At 40.9% G+C, this 18998-nt stretch overlaps 1 protein-coding gene across 1 annotated transcript; it reads left to right on the plus strand.

Annotated features, from left to right (window-relative positions):
- Positions 1 to 18305, plus strand: abcg4a (ATP-binding cassette, sub-family G (WHITE), member 4a). Its single transcript, XM_058087837.1, has 15 exons — positions 1 to 697; positions 3316 to 3545; positions 8947 to 9064; positions 9132 to 9264; positions 9335 to 9385; positions 9473 to 9618; positions 9679 to 9802; positions 10614 to 10728; positions 10807 to 10946; positions 11081 to 11179; positions 12279 to 12447; positions 12540 to 12640; positions 13799 to 13957; positions 14035 to 14153; positions 15168 to 18305. Exons 2-15 carry the CDS (start codon positions 3317 to 3319, stop codon positions 15391 to 15393), a joined length of 1929 nt encoding a protein of 642 aa, XP_057943820.1. The 5' UTR covers positions 1 to 697; position 3316; the 3' UTR covers positions 15394 to 18305.
- The last annotated feature ends 693 nt before the right edge of the window (positions 18306 to 18998 follow it).

Consider the following 18998-nt stretch of genomic DNA (forward strand, 5'->3'; position numbering starts at 1 on the left):
GCCATTAGCCAACATGTATGATTAAGGCTTTAAAATGTCTGCTGCTGATAATGATGTCATTGTTAGCCAGACATCACGGTGCATTCAATGGACTCCCGTTACCGTCTAAGCAAAAGTATAGTTTTTTTTTTTTTAAACTACCCCTGACTCTTGCTTTCTCCAGCATCCGAGCAGCAACGCCCTGCAACATCCCTGACCGGCGTGCGCACCCAGAAGCGTCAAACGACCGGCTCTACGGCTGCACACGTCTAGCTACTGTTGCAGCATCTCAGTTGGCATGCTTTAGCGCCATCCCACTAGCATCGAGGAGTATCGTCATCTTCCTCCTCTTCGTCACCATCGACTGTACTCTCATAACGGATGGATGCCATACAAACGGGATCTCAGTGGAGTGCAGCAGGACAAGATTTGAAACTCAGGAATTGCCAGTGCAGAGGATGCAGGATGATGATGATGATGATGACAGGATGAGCTGCTGCCGCACCCCAGGAGATATTTTCACAAAACAAGAATCCCTTCTCCTTTTTTCCCTGTGATTTGGATTCTTTTTGTCGTGGACCAGCTGGGGACTGTTTGTTGGAGCTTCTGATGTGCTGGGATAGTGTTGTTGTTTTTCTCTGAAAGTGTACCTCCTGTGGACTGTTGCCATCCCATCCTGACAGGCGTCTCGCTTGCTCATTTCAACACACAACAATAAGTAAGTGCAGTGTATGTGGAGGAATGCTTGCTTGTGACCTTTTAAACAAATATTCCTGATTACTTTGTTTAATAATCAACAGGTGTTTTTTTTTTCATTTTAATTCATGCAACACACATCTTACTATATATGCTCACGTGTCATGGCTGTGGGGGCCACATATGATAACTGAGCAGGCAGGCAGGCAGGCAGGCTGGCCGGCTGGCCTTCATCTGCCTAAGAGGCCATTAAAGTGTGTTCTACAGGGCTTATATGCAGCCTGGTAATGGAAATTCACTAATGGCATAGTGATCAATAGAAAAGCCACGGTCAATGTTGTGCATATGAGGATATTTTATTACACTTTGGTCAAGATAGTGTCCGTCTGCTGCTATACACTGGCTGGAGTGCATGTTTGTATACATGAACACACATTTGGTCAGTGCTATGTCGCTTGTGTTGATACATTACAATTACATGTTGTTTTTTTAAGCTTACACATAAAACATCATAGTATTTTTTTCAGTATACCTAATATATACTGCTTTTTAAACCCATGACCCTAACAGCCTGGAAACACCTGTATGTTTTTTTTCTGCTCAAGAAAATGAAGCGAAATACCTTTTCAAGGGGACCTATTATGCTCATTTTTCCACCCTTTGTACTGTTTTGTGGACTCCTGTAGAGCAGGTACACACAATAACCCGTACAGAAAACTTACTACAAATGGTCTGTTTTTATTTATACCACCCAAGGTCCGCCTCCGGGTATGCCCACTCCACTAACAGTGTCATTGGTCACAGAAGTGCTTCCTAACTATGAACCTTATAAGGAAGTCCGCCCCTCTGTGACATCACAAATGTGCAGTTTTACCACGCCTTTTGAACCAGAGCGTTTTGAGCCATCCCAAACTTCTTTCACGGCTCACTTCCAAATGGGCAAACCTCATTATCTGAAACTTTGGCATCGTTTGACACGCGAATACAACATTCTAACTACATTTATAGGTCAGATGCATAATGGGTCACCTTTAACACAACGCTTGTAAACATGTAAAATATCCAAGTGGTCCCCACATCCTTTAATATTTCAGTACATGGCCCTTGTAGAAAAAAGTTTGCCCCCCCTTGGTATAGACTGTACCATGAAGTACTGTCATGAAAGCTTGTGTTTGTGTAGGCAGTGAAAACTAGAACCAGAAGCTTTTAGCATTTGCCTATATTACATATATTGCATAATGGGCCAGATAGATCTGAGGTTAACACAAAGTGAGTACACCTCTCACATTTAGCAACCATTTTATTATATCAAGTGCCAGAAGCGACTATAACTCAGAGTAGTCAGTGTATAGCTTGTATGACAATATAGATTTAGTATCCACTGACTCAGCACATTTAGACATTATTGTCTAAATAGCTGGCAACACAAGTGAGTGTCAAGTGAGTGCTCTGGTCAATTCCATACCCAAGAGGAATGGAATTGACCAGAGCTGCACAGGTTGTTACTGGAATCCTCTCCCTCCATGATGACGTCACAGCTTGTACTCCTCTACCCTCCTTCCGTTTGAGGATGCCCCATGAATGCTCATTGGGTTCAGGTGTGGCAGAAGCATAGTGGTCCACTCCATCACCTTCACAAGGCGTTCATTCGTCATCAATTCATCTTTCCATCAATTAACCGGCAGCACTCATGCAGCTCCAGAGCATGATGCTATCGCTAGTCATTTTCAGTGGATAGTAAATCTATACCGCTATAGAAGCTGTACACTGACGACTATGTTGTACTGATTGTATTGTCTCTTGAGAAGATATTTCTTTCTGTGTAGTGACATGAAAATGTTTCAAGTGGTTAATTATATCAGTATCAGCAGAAAGTACAGACAGGAAATGTTTTGTGTGGACCAGTAGACCTGAAACCAGACCTTGACTCTTCACCCTCACAATTAACAGTATGCAATTTCACCATGCCTAAGAGCCATAATCCACAAATGGTAAAAACATGGAATAGTGGTGAACCTTCCCAGGAGTGACTGTCCAACCAAAATGTACATTTTGACCCCAAGAGGTCCGTGTTCATGACTCCACCATAAGGAAGACACTGGGCAGAGTTCCAAGATGAAAACCTCTGCTGAACAAAAGGAACATTAAGGCTTGTTTGTATTTTGAAAACATCCTGATGATCCCCAAGACTTTTGGGAAAATATTCTGTGGTCTGATGAGACAAAAGTTTAACTTTTTCAAAAGTGCATGTCACATTACATGTGGCGTAAAAGTAACACTGCATTTCAGAAAAAGAACATCATACTGACAGTAAAATATGGTGGTGGTAGTGTGATGGTCTGGGGCTGTTCTGCTGCTTCAGGACCTGGAATGTGGCTGAATGACAACAACTTTTCCACACTGCTGTAAGAGACTCGTAGCACGTTATCACAAACGCTTGATTGCAGTTGTTACTGCTAAGGGTGGCATAACCAGTTATTGGGTTTAGGGGGCATTTTTCATGTAGGTTTGGATGTTTTTTTCTCCCTTAATAATAACCAAGCTTCATTTAAAAACTGCATTTTATCCTTAGTTGTGTTGTCATTGACTAATATATAGTATGGACAGATGTGTTCAAGGTGTTTATGTGTCTCTTTCCAGCATGGCGGAGAAAACGTTGGAGCAGGGCTCCGTCAGTATCCCAATGGAGGAGACCAAACTCCACAGCGGGGCCCCTCAGGAGGCGCCCCTGCTCACCCACCTGAAGAAAGTGGAGAATCACATCACCGAGGCCCAGCGCTTCTCCCACCTCCCAAGGCGCTCTGCTGTGGACCTGGAGTTCAATGAGCTGTCCTACACCATTCGTGAGGGTCCCTGGTGGAGAAGGAGAGGTATTGTGGTCCTTCCACTCCCTTTAATAATGATGGATGAACAGGTCAGGCGAGCACCGCACCACCCATGATGACCAATTGAAGAAATTCACAGGGAGGCTTTTAAAAGCCTTTGTCGCGATGACGAGAAAATATTTTCTCTTCTGTCATTCTTGCTGTGGAGTCCTGACACAGGCAGGCATAGTAAACCACAGAACATCAGTGTTTGCATCTCCTTTCACACACGATTGATCTGCTCATGAAGCGTTAGCAATATTTAAACAACCCACCCTTATTCATGATGAAAGAGGTTATGATGAAATCTCTCTGTACTTTGTATTCCCTTGCTCTGTAAGCTTAACAAGGCGGGTACAGTTGAATGAAGGAGGGGCCAGATACGGTTGACTGCGAACAAAAGATTACAGAAGAATGTTAGAGTATGTCTTACGTGGGGATGGGGCAGCGGTCAATAATGTTTTTTCCTTCCCTCATCAAATCCAACCTAAGCTCTGTGTGTGCTCATGTGTTGTCTCCTCCGGCTCGTCGACTCATCATGCAGAGGATGTGTGAACAGGAAGTGCATCAGCTATTCCCGATTAAGCAAAGTCTTTCACACTTAGGCTGCAAGCATACTGCGGTTTATAACAAAACATTATCTATTGAGCTCGCAGTCATGTTTTTTTCTGACATGCTTAACAAGTTACATTAGAAGGAACATCACATAAGTATATAATAATATAGTACAACGGAAGAAGCTAATCTTATTTAATCCTACCTTTTTCAAGACCAGAATACTCATTAGAGTCGCAGAGCCTATTCCAGCAACTTCAGGCGAGAGGCGGGGTACACCCTGGACTGGTCGCCAGCCAATCACAGGGCACATATAGACAAACAACCATTCACACTCACATTCATACCTATGGACAATTTAGAGTCACCAATTAACCTAGCATGTTTTTGGAATGTGGGAGGAAACCTGGAGTACCCGGAGAAAATGTTCTGGGAGCCAGATTCAAACTAATTCACAGCAAAGCCAAGAAAACGACACATCTAACAATCTGAATAGTTTTTATTGCCATTGTCAGTGAAAGGTTATACAAACTAGGAATTCCTAACCCAATAACTACATCCATTGTGTTGTGATGATATCTATGCATATCATTTAGTATGTTAGTAAGTATGTTTTGACTGACGTTGAAAGCTCTATGCACACATGCAAAATACAAGACCAGTAAGCAATGATCTCTGCTTATATAGACCTGGCATTGAAACCCCATACTATTATTCTACGCTTTGTAGACTAGATGTACTGAAACTGACCGATCGGCAATATTGGTTAAAAAGATGAATGACAGCGATGTTTACCTAGCCATTCACGTTGAGAACACATTCCGGCTGACAACCTGGTTCAAACCAAGACAACCATGAACGCAAAGCAAAGTGAATAAAGTGACATATTCCCAACAATACCACAATAACGATAATCGCTGATATCGTGTTGTTATGGGTATGAGCCTCCTGGATCAGATAGAACCAGACAAAATCCTTAGATTAATTAATTGTTGAGATTAATTGATTGTATCAGGTAGACGAGCAACCATTTTGACAGTCCATTTCTTTAACAACGAGATAGTAGTTTATCTGTGCACCGTGGAATAAAGTTAATGGTGCAACCCTAACCCTAAACCTATTTCTAACTGACTAAAATAATGGTCCAGTTGGGGACCCTCCCCCTACAGCATGCTAGGCAATATGTGTGCTTTTGCACATCTGAAAGTACTGTACTGTAGAACTGTCTTCTTTATTTTATAATGTAAGATTATTGTCTACGTCAACAAAGTCAGGACCTGCAGTAAAATGTAATGAGTTGTTCCTTAGCCCATGAACCGCCCAATAGAAAGTAATCCTTCTATCTAACGACCCAATCACCTAACAAGGCACCTTTTGGGCTTGGCAGAGGTAATATGTCGCTGTTGTTGCTCAGTATATGCCTCTGCAGGGAGTCTATTTGAAAATGGTACGCCACTGCTCCTTAATCATCAAAATGCTGGCATCCATTTGGAGCACAGGCATACAAAAGGATGAGGCGTACAAGCCTTGAACCGGTGATGTCAGACGTAATGAACATTATACAGTCTTCACCTCAATGACACATGACTCTGAGTCATTTCTAAAAATGACTGTGGTAAATGGGGCGCACACCCAAAATGCTGTGTATGATTCCACCCCGCTCTGAAAATTAATCTTATATTGGTAGAGCAGTAAATGAGGTGAAGTGTACTCGAACTGCTTTTATAGGCAGGAAGGCATGATGCGACCTGCTTCAATGTCAAGGGTGATCCCCCACCCCTCATTCCGAGGGAGGTCATTGGTAAAACATGCCTTCGGTTGCGTCAAGGAAGGCCTTGCAGGAAGAACCATAAACGGTTGACACCCTTTTCAGTTATATGCATTTCCAGTCACGCATACAGTGGTACCTCAGTTTTCATTATTCATTTCTTCATTCATTTATTTTCTACACCCTGGACTGGTCGCCAGCCAATCACAGGGCACATATAGACGAACAACCATTCACACTCACATTCATACCTATGGACAATTTGGAGTCGCCAATTAACCTAGCATGTTTTTGGAGCGTGGGAGGAAACCGGAGTACCCGAAGAAAAAACGTCTTTGGCCCCATGGTGGGTTATTTAGCAGTCACACTCTGTCCATGCAAAAGTGCATGCACAGTGAGTTGGGGACTTGAATTATATAGAACAGGGCAAAGGGACGTGTAATATTGTAAAAAATGAAAAATGTATGTAAAAGAAAAACTTTGTCATAGAGAAAATGGATGATGCTTGTTGACTTATAAGTTCATTTAATTTCAAAACCTTTGTTCTTGTAGGAAATAATAATAATATTTAAGGTTCAGATAGTTGCCATCATTCCCCCCTCAGCCATCTCTGTGTGGAGTTTGCACGTTCTCCCTGTGCATGCGTAGGTTTTCTCCGGTTTCCTCCCACATTCCAAAAACATGCTAGGTTAATTGGCGACTCCAAATTGTCCATAGGTATGAATGTGAGTGTGAATGGTTGTTTGTCTATATGTGCCCTGTGATTGGCTGGCGACCAGTCCAGGGTGTACCCCGCCTCTCGCCCGAAGTCAGTCCACAACCCTCGTGATGACAAGCGGTTTACAAAATGGATGGATGGTTGCCATCATAAGACCTTTTGTATGCCATATTTTTCATAAGATTTAGTTGTCATCTAAAGTTTTCACAGGAAGTTTGACTTTGTTTTCGTACAATATTGCATGTGTCAAAATAGCCCTTTTGCTTTGTATTGTAGCGTTATGAAAAATTAAGTGCTATGTGACTCACCATGTGGCCAAAAACAACTGCTAGTTCGAGCAGAACGTTGTTTGGAGCAAAGTCATTTATATGATTTAGTGTTGATAGCGTTTTACACATCCTTTTTAAAAGCTTAAAATCTGCACGTTAAACTGAATTGGGTATATAAATATGACTTGAATGAATTATATTGCTCATACAGTATCATACAGCTATCACTTGTGCCCTTCTGTGTTGACATCACATGAAAACCCACAATAAAGCAAAAGTAAAACACAGTTAACCCTTTAAATGCTCACTGAGCTGAAGTCTCACATAATGTCTTGGCATCAAACATGATGGACTGGTTTTTGTTTGACTTTTGAGGCATACTTAGACATCAAATTCCACAACACTTGGGATGTTCTATATGTCAGAATTGCTGTGTGTGACGTCATAACCAACATTAAAGGCCCCAGTTCATTACTGTTATCTCAGCATACACAAATTATAATGGCATTCCATTCTAGTCGAGCATTAACCGTGTTCACTCCAGCGCATAATTCAAAAGTATGTCTGCTGACTTGACTACTCCTATATTATTCATGCACCTCTCTACTATCAATTTACTGAGAAAATATCAGATAAAGATAAAGCACTGCCCTTGCCCTGAGGGGAATGGGGACATGGAATCTAAATGTAATCTACTGATTAGGATAAAGAGCTTTGGTCCACCAAGAAAACCAAGACATCGTTTTTTTCCCCCTCAGAATCTCCTTCATATTAGAACATCCAGTAGCTCTGATAAAGGATGTGTTCCTTCTTGGTGAACACGCTTATCACATGTAGTTCTCTCAGTTGTCGGTGCTAAGATACCTAGTTTTTATTAGGTTTTCAAACGTACTTGTGGTATCATGAGTGGACATTGAGCTGCTCTTCCTGCTGTTTGCCCCGGTGAAACACGGCGATAAAGATGTCCCTGCAGTGTCACACAGATAAAACCATTATTATGCACAGGCTACAGCAGCAGTCTGGAGCATCAGTATGCAGCACATATTGTACTCTAGAAAACAGGAATCAGATAAACATCTTTAACTTTCCATTCTGATACCATTTTAGGATTTAGTCTTTCATTACTTGATGTATTTTGTGTTATTAGTCAACCTGGACAAGCCCTGCTGCAAGGAGAGCAGCATTTGGCTGTAATATAAGTTCGATATCTCTCCGTTGTCTTGCTTCTTTGAAAGCGTGAAACATGATACCACTGGCTGAATCGTCATAGTTTATGATTGCTTCACTGGCTGGGGACTATATGATCAATATCCATCCTTGTTTTCTATCCTCACGAGGGTCGCGGGCATGCTGGAGCCTATCCCAGCTGTCTTAAGGCGAGAGGCGGGGTACACCCTGGACTGGTCGCCAGCCAATCATAGAGCACATATAGACAAACAACCATTCACACTCACATTCATACCTATGGACAATTTGGAGTTGCATGCAAACTCCACACAAAGCCCTTATGGGAAAAAAAATATTGCAGTATATTGGCAAATATAATGCAATGTATTAGGAAATATATTTCCATATATGGGAACTTATGTTTATATTTTCCAATATATTGCAATATATGCATAGATCATATATGTGTATATATTGATACATATAAAAAATATCTTGCGATCAAGACCAAAAAAGGACTATATTTTTACATATATAAAATTGCATATAATTTGGGATATATAAACTCATATATTATATATTTGGATTTAATATATTTCAATATATTGAAAGCGGCAATCATTTGTATATTCTGCAATATATTGCCTTATATTACATGAATATATAATATATTGTATAATATATGTACAAAAATATATTATTCCATGTATTTATAATATATAATGTATTGGAAAATATAATGGAAAAATAATACAATATAATACAATATATTTAAAGTAATATATTGATAAATATATTTTCTTTTCGTAAGGGGATGCCCAAACAGAGATTCAAACCCAGGTCTTCCCGATCTCCTAACTGTGCGAGCAACATGCTCACCACTTGGTTAATTAAGCAGTAACAGTAATTGGTCTTTTCCCTCTTCATCAGGTTACAAAGCCCTCCTCAAGTGTCTTTCTGGAAGATTTAACAGTAGAGAGCTAATTGGCATCATGGGGCCATCCGGGGCCGGGAAGTCCACCTTGATGAATATCCTGGCAGGATACAGGTAAGACCACCAACGCTTATCAAGAGCGAAAGTTGAAAAGGTTCTTATTGTTTCTGTTTGGCTGCAGAGAGACGGGCATGAAGGGACAAATCCTGGTGAATGGCCGCCCGAGAGACTTGCGAACCTTCCGGAAGATGTCCTGCTACATCATGCAGGATGACATGCTGCTTCCGCACCTCACGACGAGGGAGGCCATGATGGTGAGGTCATGCATTGCCCTCTTACCTCATTGATTCTTCAGTGTCAGTATCTTCAGTATGTGTTCCTCAGGTCTCTGCCAATCTGAAGCTCAATGAGAGCATGCTGGTCAAAAAAGAACTTGTAAGTCGGACTTGATAGATTTAAACACAGGTTGTTTTGTGATGACTTTCTCTTTGTATACTTCTTACCATGTTCTTCATGTCATAGGTACGTGAGATACTGACAGCTCTAGGGCTTCTGGACTGTGCTCAAACACGTACCAACTCTCTTTCCGGGGGTCAATGTAAAAGACTTGCTATTGCCCTCGAGCTGGTCAACAATCCTCCTGTCATGTTCTTCGATGAACCCACAAGGTACGTTTATGACCATGTCCAGTCAACGCAATCTCGGCTTATGTCAACTTGTCTCTTTAGTGGACTGGACAGCGCGTCATGCTTCCAGGTGGTTTCACTCATGAAGTCGCTGGCTCAGGGAGGGCGGACAATCATCTGTACCATTCATCAGCCCAGTGCCAAGCTCTTTGAAATGTTTGATAAGGTAACCCGAATGCCTAGGTCGCCATTAAATACTGTATGTTATCATGTAGCAATTCTTTAATGAGCACATATACTGTATATAACTACAGTACAGACCTCCACCAAGGTTGAATTTTTTTAACAAAATTGAAAAAAAACATTTGTGGGAATGTATTTGTGTAAGCTACTTTCTGGTTCAATGACAATGACAAACAGATGGGGGAAGCCATAAGGATTCTAGGGGTGGGCGGGGGACTGCTTCTCAAACTGTAACAATATTATTTATTTGGTCCAAAATGTATTTTTATGTTTTGTGTAATCCAGCTAATGCTAAGAGTCCACTGGGCCGGCTCCAGTTGGTGCCAGTTCACGCCAATGCAATTTGCTGTGGCGCTGAGTGTCGCCAATAAGGTGCCTAGTGGCGTGCAGTGGCTCAAACTGGCTCGTGGTGTCTGGTAACGGTGGCATAAATTTAGTTTGGCGGCAAGAAAATTTCAAAACATCAAGCAATTGGCGCAAAGTGTCCACCAAGTGGAACCAAATGTCGCAAACAATCCGCCTATTGGAATCCAATGGAATGTAATGGCGCGAGCCAAGTTGCGCCAATTTTGCGCAGTTCTCTATGCTGTATCTACTTAAAGTTGCAGATTGAGAAACCTAATTTCACATTTTGCTAGCCCACCCCACCATCAAAATGACACTTTGGTAACATCCTATAAACCAGGAAGTAGTCAAACAAGTGAGCAAACCCTAAGCTGACAAGGTTTATGTCTGTAAGGTCAAAATTGTTCATAGCAAAGTGTATGAAGCTATGCTCTATGCTGTTCCTGCAGTTGTACATCCTCAGTCAAGGTCAATGCATATACAAAGGAACGGTCCCTTACCTCATCCCTTACCTGAAGAACCTGGGCCTCCACTGCCCAACATATCACAATCCTGCAGATTTCAGTGAGTTACCAATGACTTGAATTCTACATGACAATGTCAGTGTCGTTCAGTCCTTCAGTTTGTCTTTTCTTCCTCCAGTCATTGAGGTGGCATCAGGAGAGTATGGAGACTTGAACCCGGTGCTGTTCGAGGCGGTCCAGGGTGGGCTGTGCTCTGAGGAGGGCAAGAAGAACTCAAGAGACAAGAGTGACTCCTCCTGTCACTCCCAGTGCCACAGTGTAGGGATTGTTACCATCTTATAATACTTACACCAAATATCTCTTACTGTAACCTCCAGACAGCGAGTAGTTTTCAACATATGGACATTTTATTATTTTGTCTGACAAGTTGCATTCAATTTCTGTCTCCACAGGACACAGGAACCCTGGAGAAACATAGCTTTGCCACCAGTACATTCACCCAGTTCTGCATCCTCTTCAAAAGAACCTTCATTACAATCTGCAGAGACACGGTACCATGCATTTTAAGTAACATTTTGTGTCGAATTTAGTGAAAATAAAATACAGTAGATATCCAGTTTTTTGCTGAGGTTTCACATAAGTCAAAGAAACTGCCAACTAAATTTGGCACACAACAATTTTGCACCGAACAAATCTCAACATTGCCAGTAAAGCAAAAAGACATAAACATGTCAATAATTGTGGGCTTTCTTAGAGCATATACCATATTTTCCAGACTATAAGTCGCACTTTTTTTCATAGGTTGGCTGTTCCTGCGACTTATACTCCAGAGCGACTTATAAATGAAAAAAGTGTTTATGTTACATAAACACTGGACACCTTTTCTGTTCATGTTTATTTTTTGTGTAGCTGAATAACCATTGTGTTAGCATATCTTACACCTATTCAGCCTGTTCTCTATTATTTTATTGTTAGAACTTGCCTTCCAAGAGGACCTAATGTCTGTTTTGGTCAAGTAGTTTGTAAAATAAATTACATTACTTATACTCCAGTGCGACTTATGTATGTTTTTCTCTACCTAATTATGCATTTTTGGCCTTGTACGACTTATACTCCGGAGCGACTTATAGTCCAGAATATACGGTATGCTACACATTTTACCTGTATTCATTTATACATTTTCTATGCCGCTTGTCCTCACTAGGGTCACTGGGGTATGCTGGAGCCTATCCCAGCACACAATTTTGCCTGTACTATCAAGACTAAATAAATACATTACTTTATGGTGAATTCGATTTCCTGTGATTGGCTGATGACCAGTCCAGGGTGTAACCCGCCTCTCGCCCGAAGACAACTGGGATAGGCTACAGCATTCCCCGACCCTCGTGAGGATAAACGGCATTGAAAATGATTGAATTAATTAGATTTATGCAGGAAAAAAACAACATATTTTTGGACAACAAAATGTTTTTACCAAAAATTGGTGGGGCCGTGTCTTGGGTCAACGTGTCTTGGGTTTTTAAAACAGACACAATTAGCATGATTGCACAAAACTGCATTAACTATTTTCACAAAATGTTGTTTATATATGGAGAGGACTTGATGATGTATTTGATTTTCGGGATGGTCTAAAATCACATGTTTCCAAAGGTGCTGACCCACCTCAGAGTGATGTCCCATCTGTCGATCGGAGTGCTGATCGGTCTTCTTTATCTGAAAATCGGCAATGACGCCAGTAAAGTCTTCAACAACACAGGGTTCCTCTTCTTCTCCATGCTCTTCCTCATGTTTGCCGCCCTGATGCCCACCGTTCTAACTTGTAAGATCTCATCTCATCGGGACCGGGAAATACTGTATTGATTTACAGTTGAAGTGGAAAGACACTTACTGTTGCTTTGTTTGGTTCCACAGTTCCTCTGGAAATGTCTGTGTTTGTAAGGGAACACCTCAACTACTGGTACAGCCTAAAGGCCTACTACTTGGCAAAAACAATGGCAGATGTACCATTCCAGGTAATATTTCATTGATTTGGTAGTGTGGCTATTTTTCAACTATGCGGAATACTTGTCTTTTACTGATGGATTTATTACAAAACCAACAGTAAAAGACAAGAACTAGTAGCTGTCTGATCGTTACACATCCGAGGGAGTTACAGTGAGAACTGAATGGCTGCACACATGCCATTAGAGCTCAAAGGCGAATAGGTGCTAAAGGATTGAAGATCTTCCCTATAATTCCCTTACTCCCTCGAATGTGTAACGATCAGACAGCTACTAGTTCTTGTCTTTTACTGATGGATTTATTACAAAACCAACGTGAGAACTAAAAGGGTACAAAGGATACAAAATACAATAAATTACATGTCATATAATACAAATATACAATAACTAAGACTAATAAGACTAATAAGGCTAGTAACTAAACTAAGACACTAAGAGACTGAAAGGAAAACAATACAAAACACATATACTGTACCTTAATGGCTGCACACATGCCTTAGGAGGGAATTATAGAGAAGATCTTCAATCCTTCAGCACCTATTCACCTCCGAGCTCCAATGGCAACAACTGATCTTAATTTCTATTGGTGTAACAATTAAACATGCACATGTGGAAACAACGACTCCACACAAAATTAGCTCTGCCTTATCAACTTGTATACACCTCGGTAGGAACCAAAAATGAAAATAGGGAGGAACCCAAAACTGACAGCATACACTGACTGAGAGGCAGTTACAACCCAGTTGACTATCATTGGTAAAAAGTCAGCAACAAAAGTCCACGAGTGCTCAGTTGGACTCCTTCACCTTCACTAGTCATCTCGGAGGTGTGCTTGGGCTCGTTATTGTGTTGGAACATCACAATCCCCACTGGAACTTGTGTTTCTGTCAATGAACCGCAGCCCCCCAGTCCTGGTAGCACTCGTGTAGCCTCATACCGTGACCGTGACCCTGCTACAATTATTTTAGTACTCGCTGATGTTGCCAGCTATTGAGACAATAATGGCTGTGTGTCGAGTTAGCAAATACTTCTATACCATGACTACTCCAACATAGTAGTATAAACTGGAATAAAAATGCTTGCTGTGTACTCACTTTTGATACTGTATAGATACAGCAGAAGCATTAGTACATGACTGAGAGTTATAATGTTGCATAATCTTCTTCCCAGGTGATTTGTCCAATCATGTACTGCAGTATCGTGTACTGGATGACTGAACAGCCTCCAGAGGCCGGTCGCTACCTGCTCTTTGTGGCCTTGTCCACATCCACAGCCCTGGTAGCCCAGTCTTTAGGGCTGCTTATTGGCGCCGCATCCACGTCTCTGCAGGTAAGGACCTCGTGAGATACCTCCTAACAAGGTGAGATCATTCAGTAGTCAGTAAAGTATGTGATGTTGTTCCGCAGGTAGCGACATTCGTAGGTCCGGTGACAGCCATACCGGTGCTACTCTTCTCTGGCTTCTTTGTCAATTTTGACACCATTCCCAAATACCTACAGTGGAGCTCCTATGTCTCTTATGTCAGGTATGCTCAGATTTTGGCAAAATGTATTATTACTGATAGAATTGCTCAGTCGTGGCTTTTTACCAAGATCAGATATGCCAATATTGTCCAGTACTTTACTACCAATACCAATATAGGCAGCAGCTCTTCTCTCAAACTAATATCAGGTGGATATCAATGGATGATAAAATATACAAAGAAAAATAATGGCAGTGAAGCTCATGTAAGGCTGCACGGCGGACGAATGGTTAGCACGCAGGCCTCACAGGCCTCATGCTCGGTCATCTCTGTGTGGAGTTTGCATGTTCTCTCCATGCATGCGTGGGTTTTCTCCGGGTACTCCGGTTTCCTCCCACATTCCAAAAACATGCTAGGTTAATTGGTGACTCCAAATTGTCCATAGGTATGAATGTGAGTGTGAATGGTTGTTTGTCTATATGTGCCCTGTGATTAGCTGGCGACCAGTCCAGGGTGTACCCCGCCTCTCACCCGAAGACAGCTGGGATAGGTTCCAGCACACCCGCGACCCTTGTGAGGATAAGCGGTAGAAAATGAATGAATGAATGAATCTCATGTAAGGCTGCATGATGGAGAGTGGTTAGTGCACAGGCCACACAGCGAGGACACGCAGGTTCGATTCCCCCCTCAGGCATTTCTCCTGGTTTTCTCCTCCCACATTCCAAAAACATGCATGCTAGGTTAATTGTCCATAGGTATGAATGTGAGTGTGAATGGTTGTTTGTCTAAGACAGCTGGGATAGGCTCCAGCACAGCTGCGACCCTCGTGAGGAAAATGAATGAATGAATCTCATGTAATGAATGAACGCCTTATGTTTCTTTTCCTGTGATGCCACTGGATGCATTTCACAAGTAAACGTTGGCCATCAGTATGGGCAGAAAAAAACTATACCAATATGAACAGATATCTAATTGTTTATATAATATAGGTTGGCCGATATTATCAAATATTCCTAATGATTAGGTATTATTTGAGGTTTAAAGACAAATGTGTTCATTGTGATTTTCTTCTTCCAGGTATGGATTTGAAGGTGTGATACTCTCCATCTACGGGATGAACCGCACCGAGCTCGAGTGTCCAGGCCTGGTGTGTAAATTTCAAAAGCCAGAGGAGGTCCTGCAACTGTTGGATGTGGAGGATGCAAAGCTCTATGTGGACTTCATGGTGCTGGGCGTTTTCTTCCTGGTTCTCAGACTGGCCACCTACCTGGTCCTGCGGTACAAAGTCAAGTCAGAGCGTTGAGCAGATCATCATAGATATCAGTTCAACGTTAGCCATAAACTGCTCGTTACTTCATGAGAACACTTCCTCTTAGTTGTTTCATTGTTTCTACAATCACTGTCACTCTAGGAGGATACTGACCATACATGAACAATGACTGAGGACATGAAAAGCATGTTTATTTCAACTAAAGACAGGAATGCGTGCTTGTTTCCAGGAAAGTGCCACATCAATTCACACCAATGCTGGTCAACCATCTTGGTGCAGGAATGTCCAAGTACTTGTTTGCTCCTCAATGCCTGGATAGTAATCCCGGATTGGTGTTTAATTAGATAACACCCATCCTGATGCCCACATTTCCAGAAGAATACATTCCAGAGAAAGTGGAAACTATTAAGTGCCAGGATTTTGTCAGCTTCTCACTTTTCTTGAAGAGATTTTGGCTTTTCCTTTTTTGGGGAGGGGGATACAATCTTGACATAACTGCCACGGGATGACTTTCCATTTCAGGAATGGATCATTTTTGCAGCATGAACATGGCATTCGGATGAGGTTGAAGGACTTGGAAATATGTTATTGTCAGAAACTCATCTGGAATAATCATTTTGCTGGGACTTTGACTCTGAACCTGCTCCTTGTTTGTACCGGGGAGGCATACTTAGAGACAACCGTGATGTGAAAACAGGCATGACAGCCGCTTCCAGTCTGATGGAGGGAGATACCTTAAATGTATTGGCTGAAATAGCCATGGTTAGAAAAAAAAGGGATGCTTATCCTTTGAAGCAATCCTTCCAAGTACTCCTCCGTGAGCTGCATATTTTGGTTTTCTCTCTCTCTCTTTCTCTCCCCCTCCCCCATCACTCGGCTTTGCTGATGTCTGATTGATGTGTACTTTCCAAAAACAATGCTAGATACTTGAAATGCTGGCTGGGCGGATTGTGTGCCTCTGAACTAGAATGATACGAGCTTTGTCTGCTTCAGTGCTCGATGTTTGCGCACACAACTTGTATCAGCATACATGCTGGTACTGCCTGTCTGTCTTGCACACACACACACACACACACACACACACACATACACACACACATACATATGCATCCTTGTTCCAGGGCAATGCAATTCTTTTTCACAGACTTGCTATAAAATATTTCTTACTCTATGCTACTTAGTAATCCTTATGATAATGCATAAAATAATATAGGCATATAACCAACAATTGTACAGTGGATATGTTATGCTGTGAAAAAAATGTACAATGCACTTTTCAATATATGCTTATTATTATTTATTTGTATTTATAATTGTATTTTTTGATAGCTTAAAGCTTGGCAAGCACTGCTTGGAAAGTATAATGGGAAAAGAGCAACAGAATGCTGCCTGTTCACTGTATAGGAACAGAAATGTCATGGTATAATTATGTCCCCATATAAATGTTAATATTGGAACATGTTAGGGGGCGGATGCAAAACCTTTGAAAAACCTGAGGAACCTCAAGTGTGAATGAAAAATGAAGGTGTGAATGACAATGTGGAGGTGCAATCAATGAAAGAGGGCAAGGATATTGAATAATAATAACTGTTGATCATATTATTATCATGGGAGTATTAGTCATAGTAGTATGGGTATTATTAACATGAATTGTGGATTGTTAACAATAATATATCATTAAATATAACAATATTTTAAAGAAACAAATATAAAAATGATTGTTACCTTTATTTTATGATATGAATTGCAACTCTCTTTCCCGAAAGTAATACAGTAGCCTGATTGTGTCATTAATAGCAATAGAAAACATTGTGACTGCTTGATTGTTGAACATCCCACTGCTTTGGCATCACAAGTATGTTTATTTTTTTTTTTTTTTACAAACGTATTTAAGCACTTTAATTTATTGTGTTATTGTTATTACTGGATGTGCGACAGTAATCCAAATGTATTGTCATGCATTGTAGGTGTATGAACGGGGGTGACTTCAAGGGGTAAAAGCAGAACAAAGTCAAATGCACTGTAGATGTTTACTTAAAATGATGTTAATGCCTTTTAATGCCAGACCCGTCAGGATAATTAGCTCTAAAGTGCAGGAAATTGCAGCTGTACAGGAAATATGACATAGTCATTTTTATTGGCAACACAACAGATAAGTGTTTTTACCGTCCTCAAATTAGATCAAAATCCATAGCGGCATGCTGACTCTGCAAGATGTTGAAAAAAACTGCAGAAGAAGATGAAAAAAAGAATCAGATCGACCCAGGAGCAAGGCAGCAGTGTTGGAAGTCATTAACCAGTTTTAGGAAGCCTTGGCTTCTGCATGTAAGATGGGCAAAACAAGAATATTGTCTCCTCTGCTGCAAATTCTACATTCATAACGGCTGCACTTCTCAAGGGGATTATGTTGCCTCATCAGTTCCCTAACCAAAGAAAATGTCCTAAATAGGCTTTCACTGATACATTTATGCAGTCATTAAAATATCAACTATTCCAACAATGACTGGAACAATTCAATCCAATTTTACATTCTCTGAAACTGGTGTTATTTTCTAGTCTACTGAGTACGCCAACACGGCATTAACTCCGCTAATTGAATCATATCATGTATCATATCAGCAGTATTAAGGGGTTTAGGAATTGAATCAAGATGCAGCATGCATGTTCAAAGCGGAAAGTACAGGACTTTTCATTCCAGCTTTCGTTACTGTTCCATCTGCAACCGGAATTGTTGTCCTTATGTGACATTTATTTGTGTTCTGATCATCTTATGTACAAACCTTGTGGCAGACTATTGGAAGGCTGCTTGCTACAAATTTTTAGTCTGTTATAGTTTGTCTATCATTTACTGTCCACTCCCTATCCCCACACCCCATTTCTAAACATGCTAGTTCTGTATACTGAAAGCTGTTCTATCATTATAATAAAACTCATTTATAACCTTTGCCCTTGCTTCTAAATGTTTTGTACGCACTATCACTACACATACAGATGATGTACACTTAGAGTGTACATGCCATACATTCATTCATTCATTCATTTTCTACCGCTTATCCTCAAGAGGGTCGCAGGCGTGCTGGAGCCTATCCCAGCTGTCTTCGGGCGAGAGGCGGGGTACACCCTGGACTGGTCGCCAGCCAATCACAGGGAACAATCTAGGGGGAAAAAATCACTTTCAACATCCATTTTGCATGGCACTTATCCTCACGACGGTCGTGGATATGCTGGAGCCTATCCCATCCGTTTTCGAGCGAGAGACGGGGTACACCCTGGACTGGTCGGCAGCCAATTACAATTATACAATTATATAGTTACTATTAACTCTTAAAATGGAAATGCCCATATCGATTCAAATGTAAAGCCAATGTATATATATTTAATATATAAATATATATATATTTATTTTTAATGTCCAATTTTAATGTCCAATTTATATTTATTATTCATACTTATATTTATTACTACAAATGATAACCTATAATAAGCCTTTTGTTATTTTTTTAGTTATTTTATTTAGTTTTGTATGTACTTTTTGCATAGTGAAAATGTAGCAGTTATGCAAACTGTGTTATTTTCGTTTGATGCTAATTTATTACGTTTTTACGTTTATTTAATGTACAGCCGTGCTTTTCAAATGA

Source organism: Doryrhamphus excisus, chromosome 11 (genome assembly GCF_030265055.1).
Source record: "Doryrhamphus excisus isolate RoL2022-K1 chromosome 11, RoL_Dexc_1.0, whole genome shotgun sequence".
Lineage (NCBI taxonomy): Eukaryota > Metazoa > Chordata > Actinopteri > Syngnathiformes > Syngnathidae > Doryrhamphus > Doryrhamphus excisus.

What these genes read in the sequence shown, in the direction of transcription:
- abcg4a (XM_058087837.1), top strand. Translation starts at nt 3,317, where the DNA reads ATGGCGGAGAAAACGTTGGAGCAGGGCTCCGTCAGTATCCCAATGGAG. An exon ending in CGACGAGGGAGGCCATGATG is followed by an intron (nt 9,265 to 9,334) that starts GTGAGGTCATGC and finishes TGTGTTCCTCAG; the next exon opens with GTCTCTGCCAATCTGAAGCT. An exon ending in TCTTTGAAATGTTTGATAAG is followed by an intron (nt 9,803 to 10,613) that starts GTAACCCGAATG and finishes CTGTTCCTGCAG; the next exon opens with TTGTACATCCTCAGTCAAGG.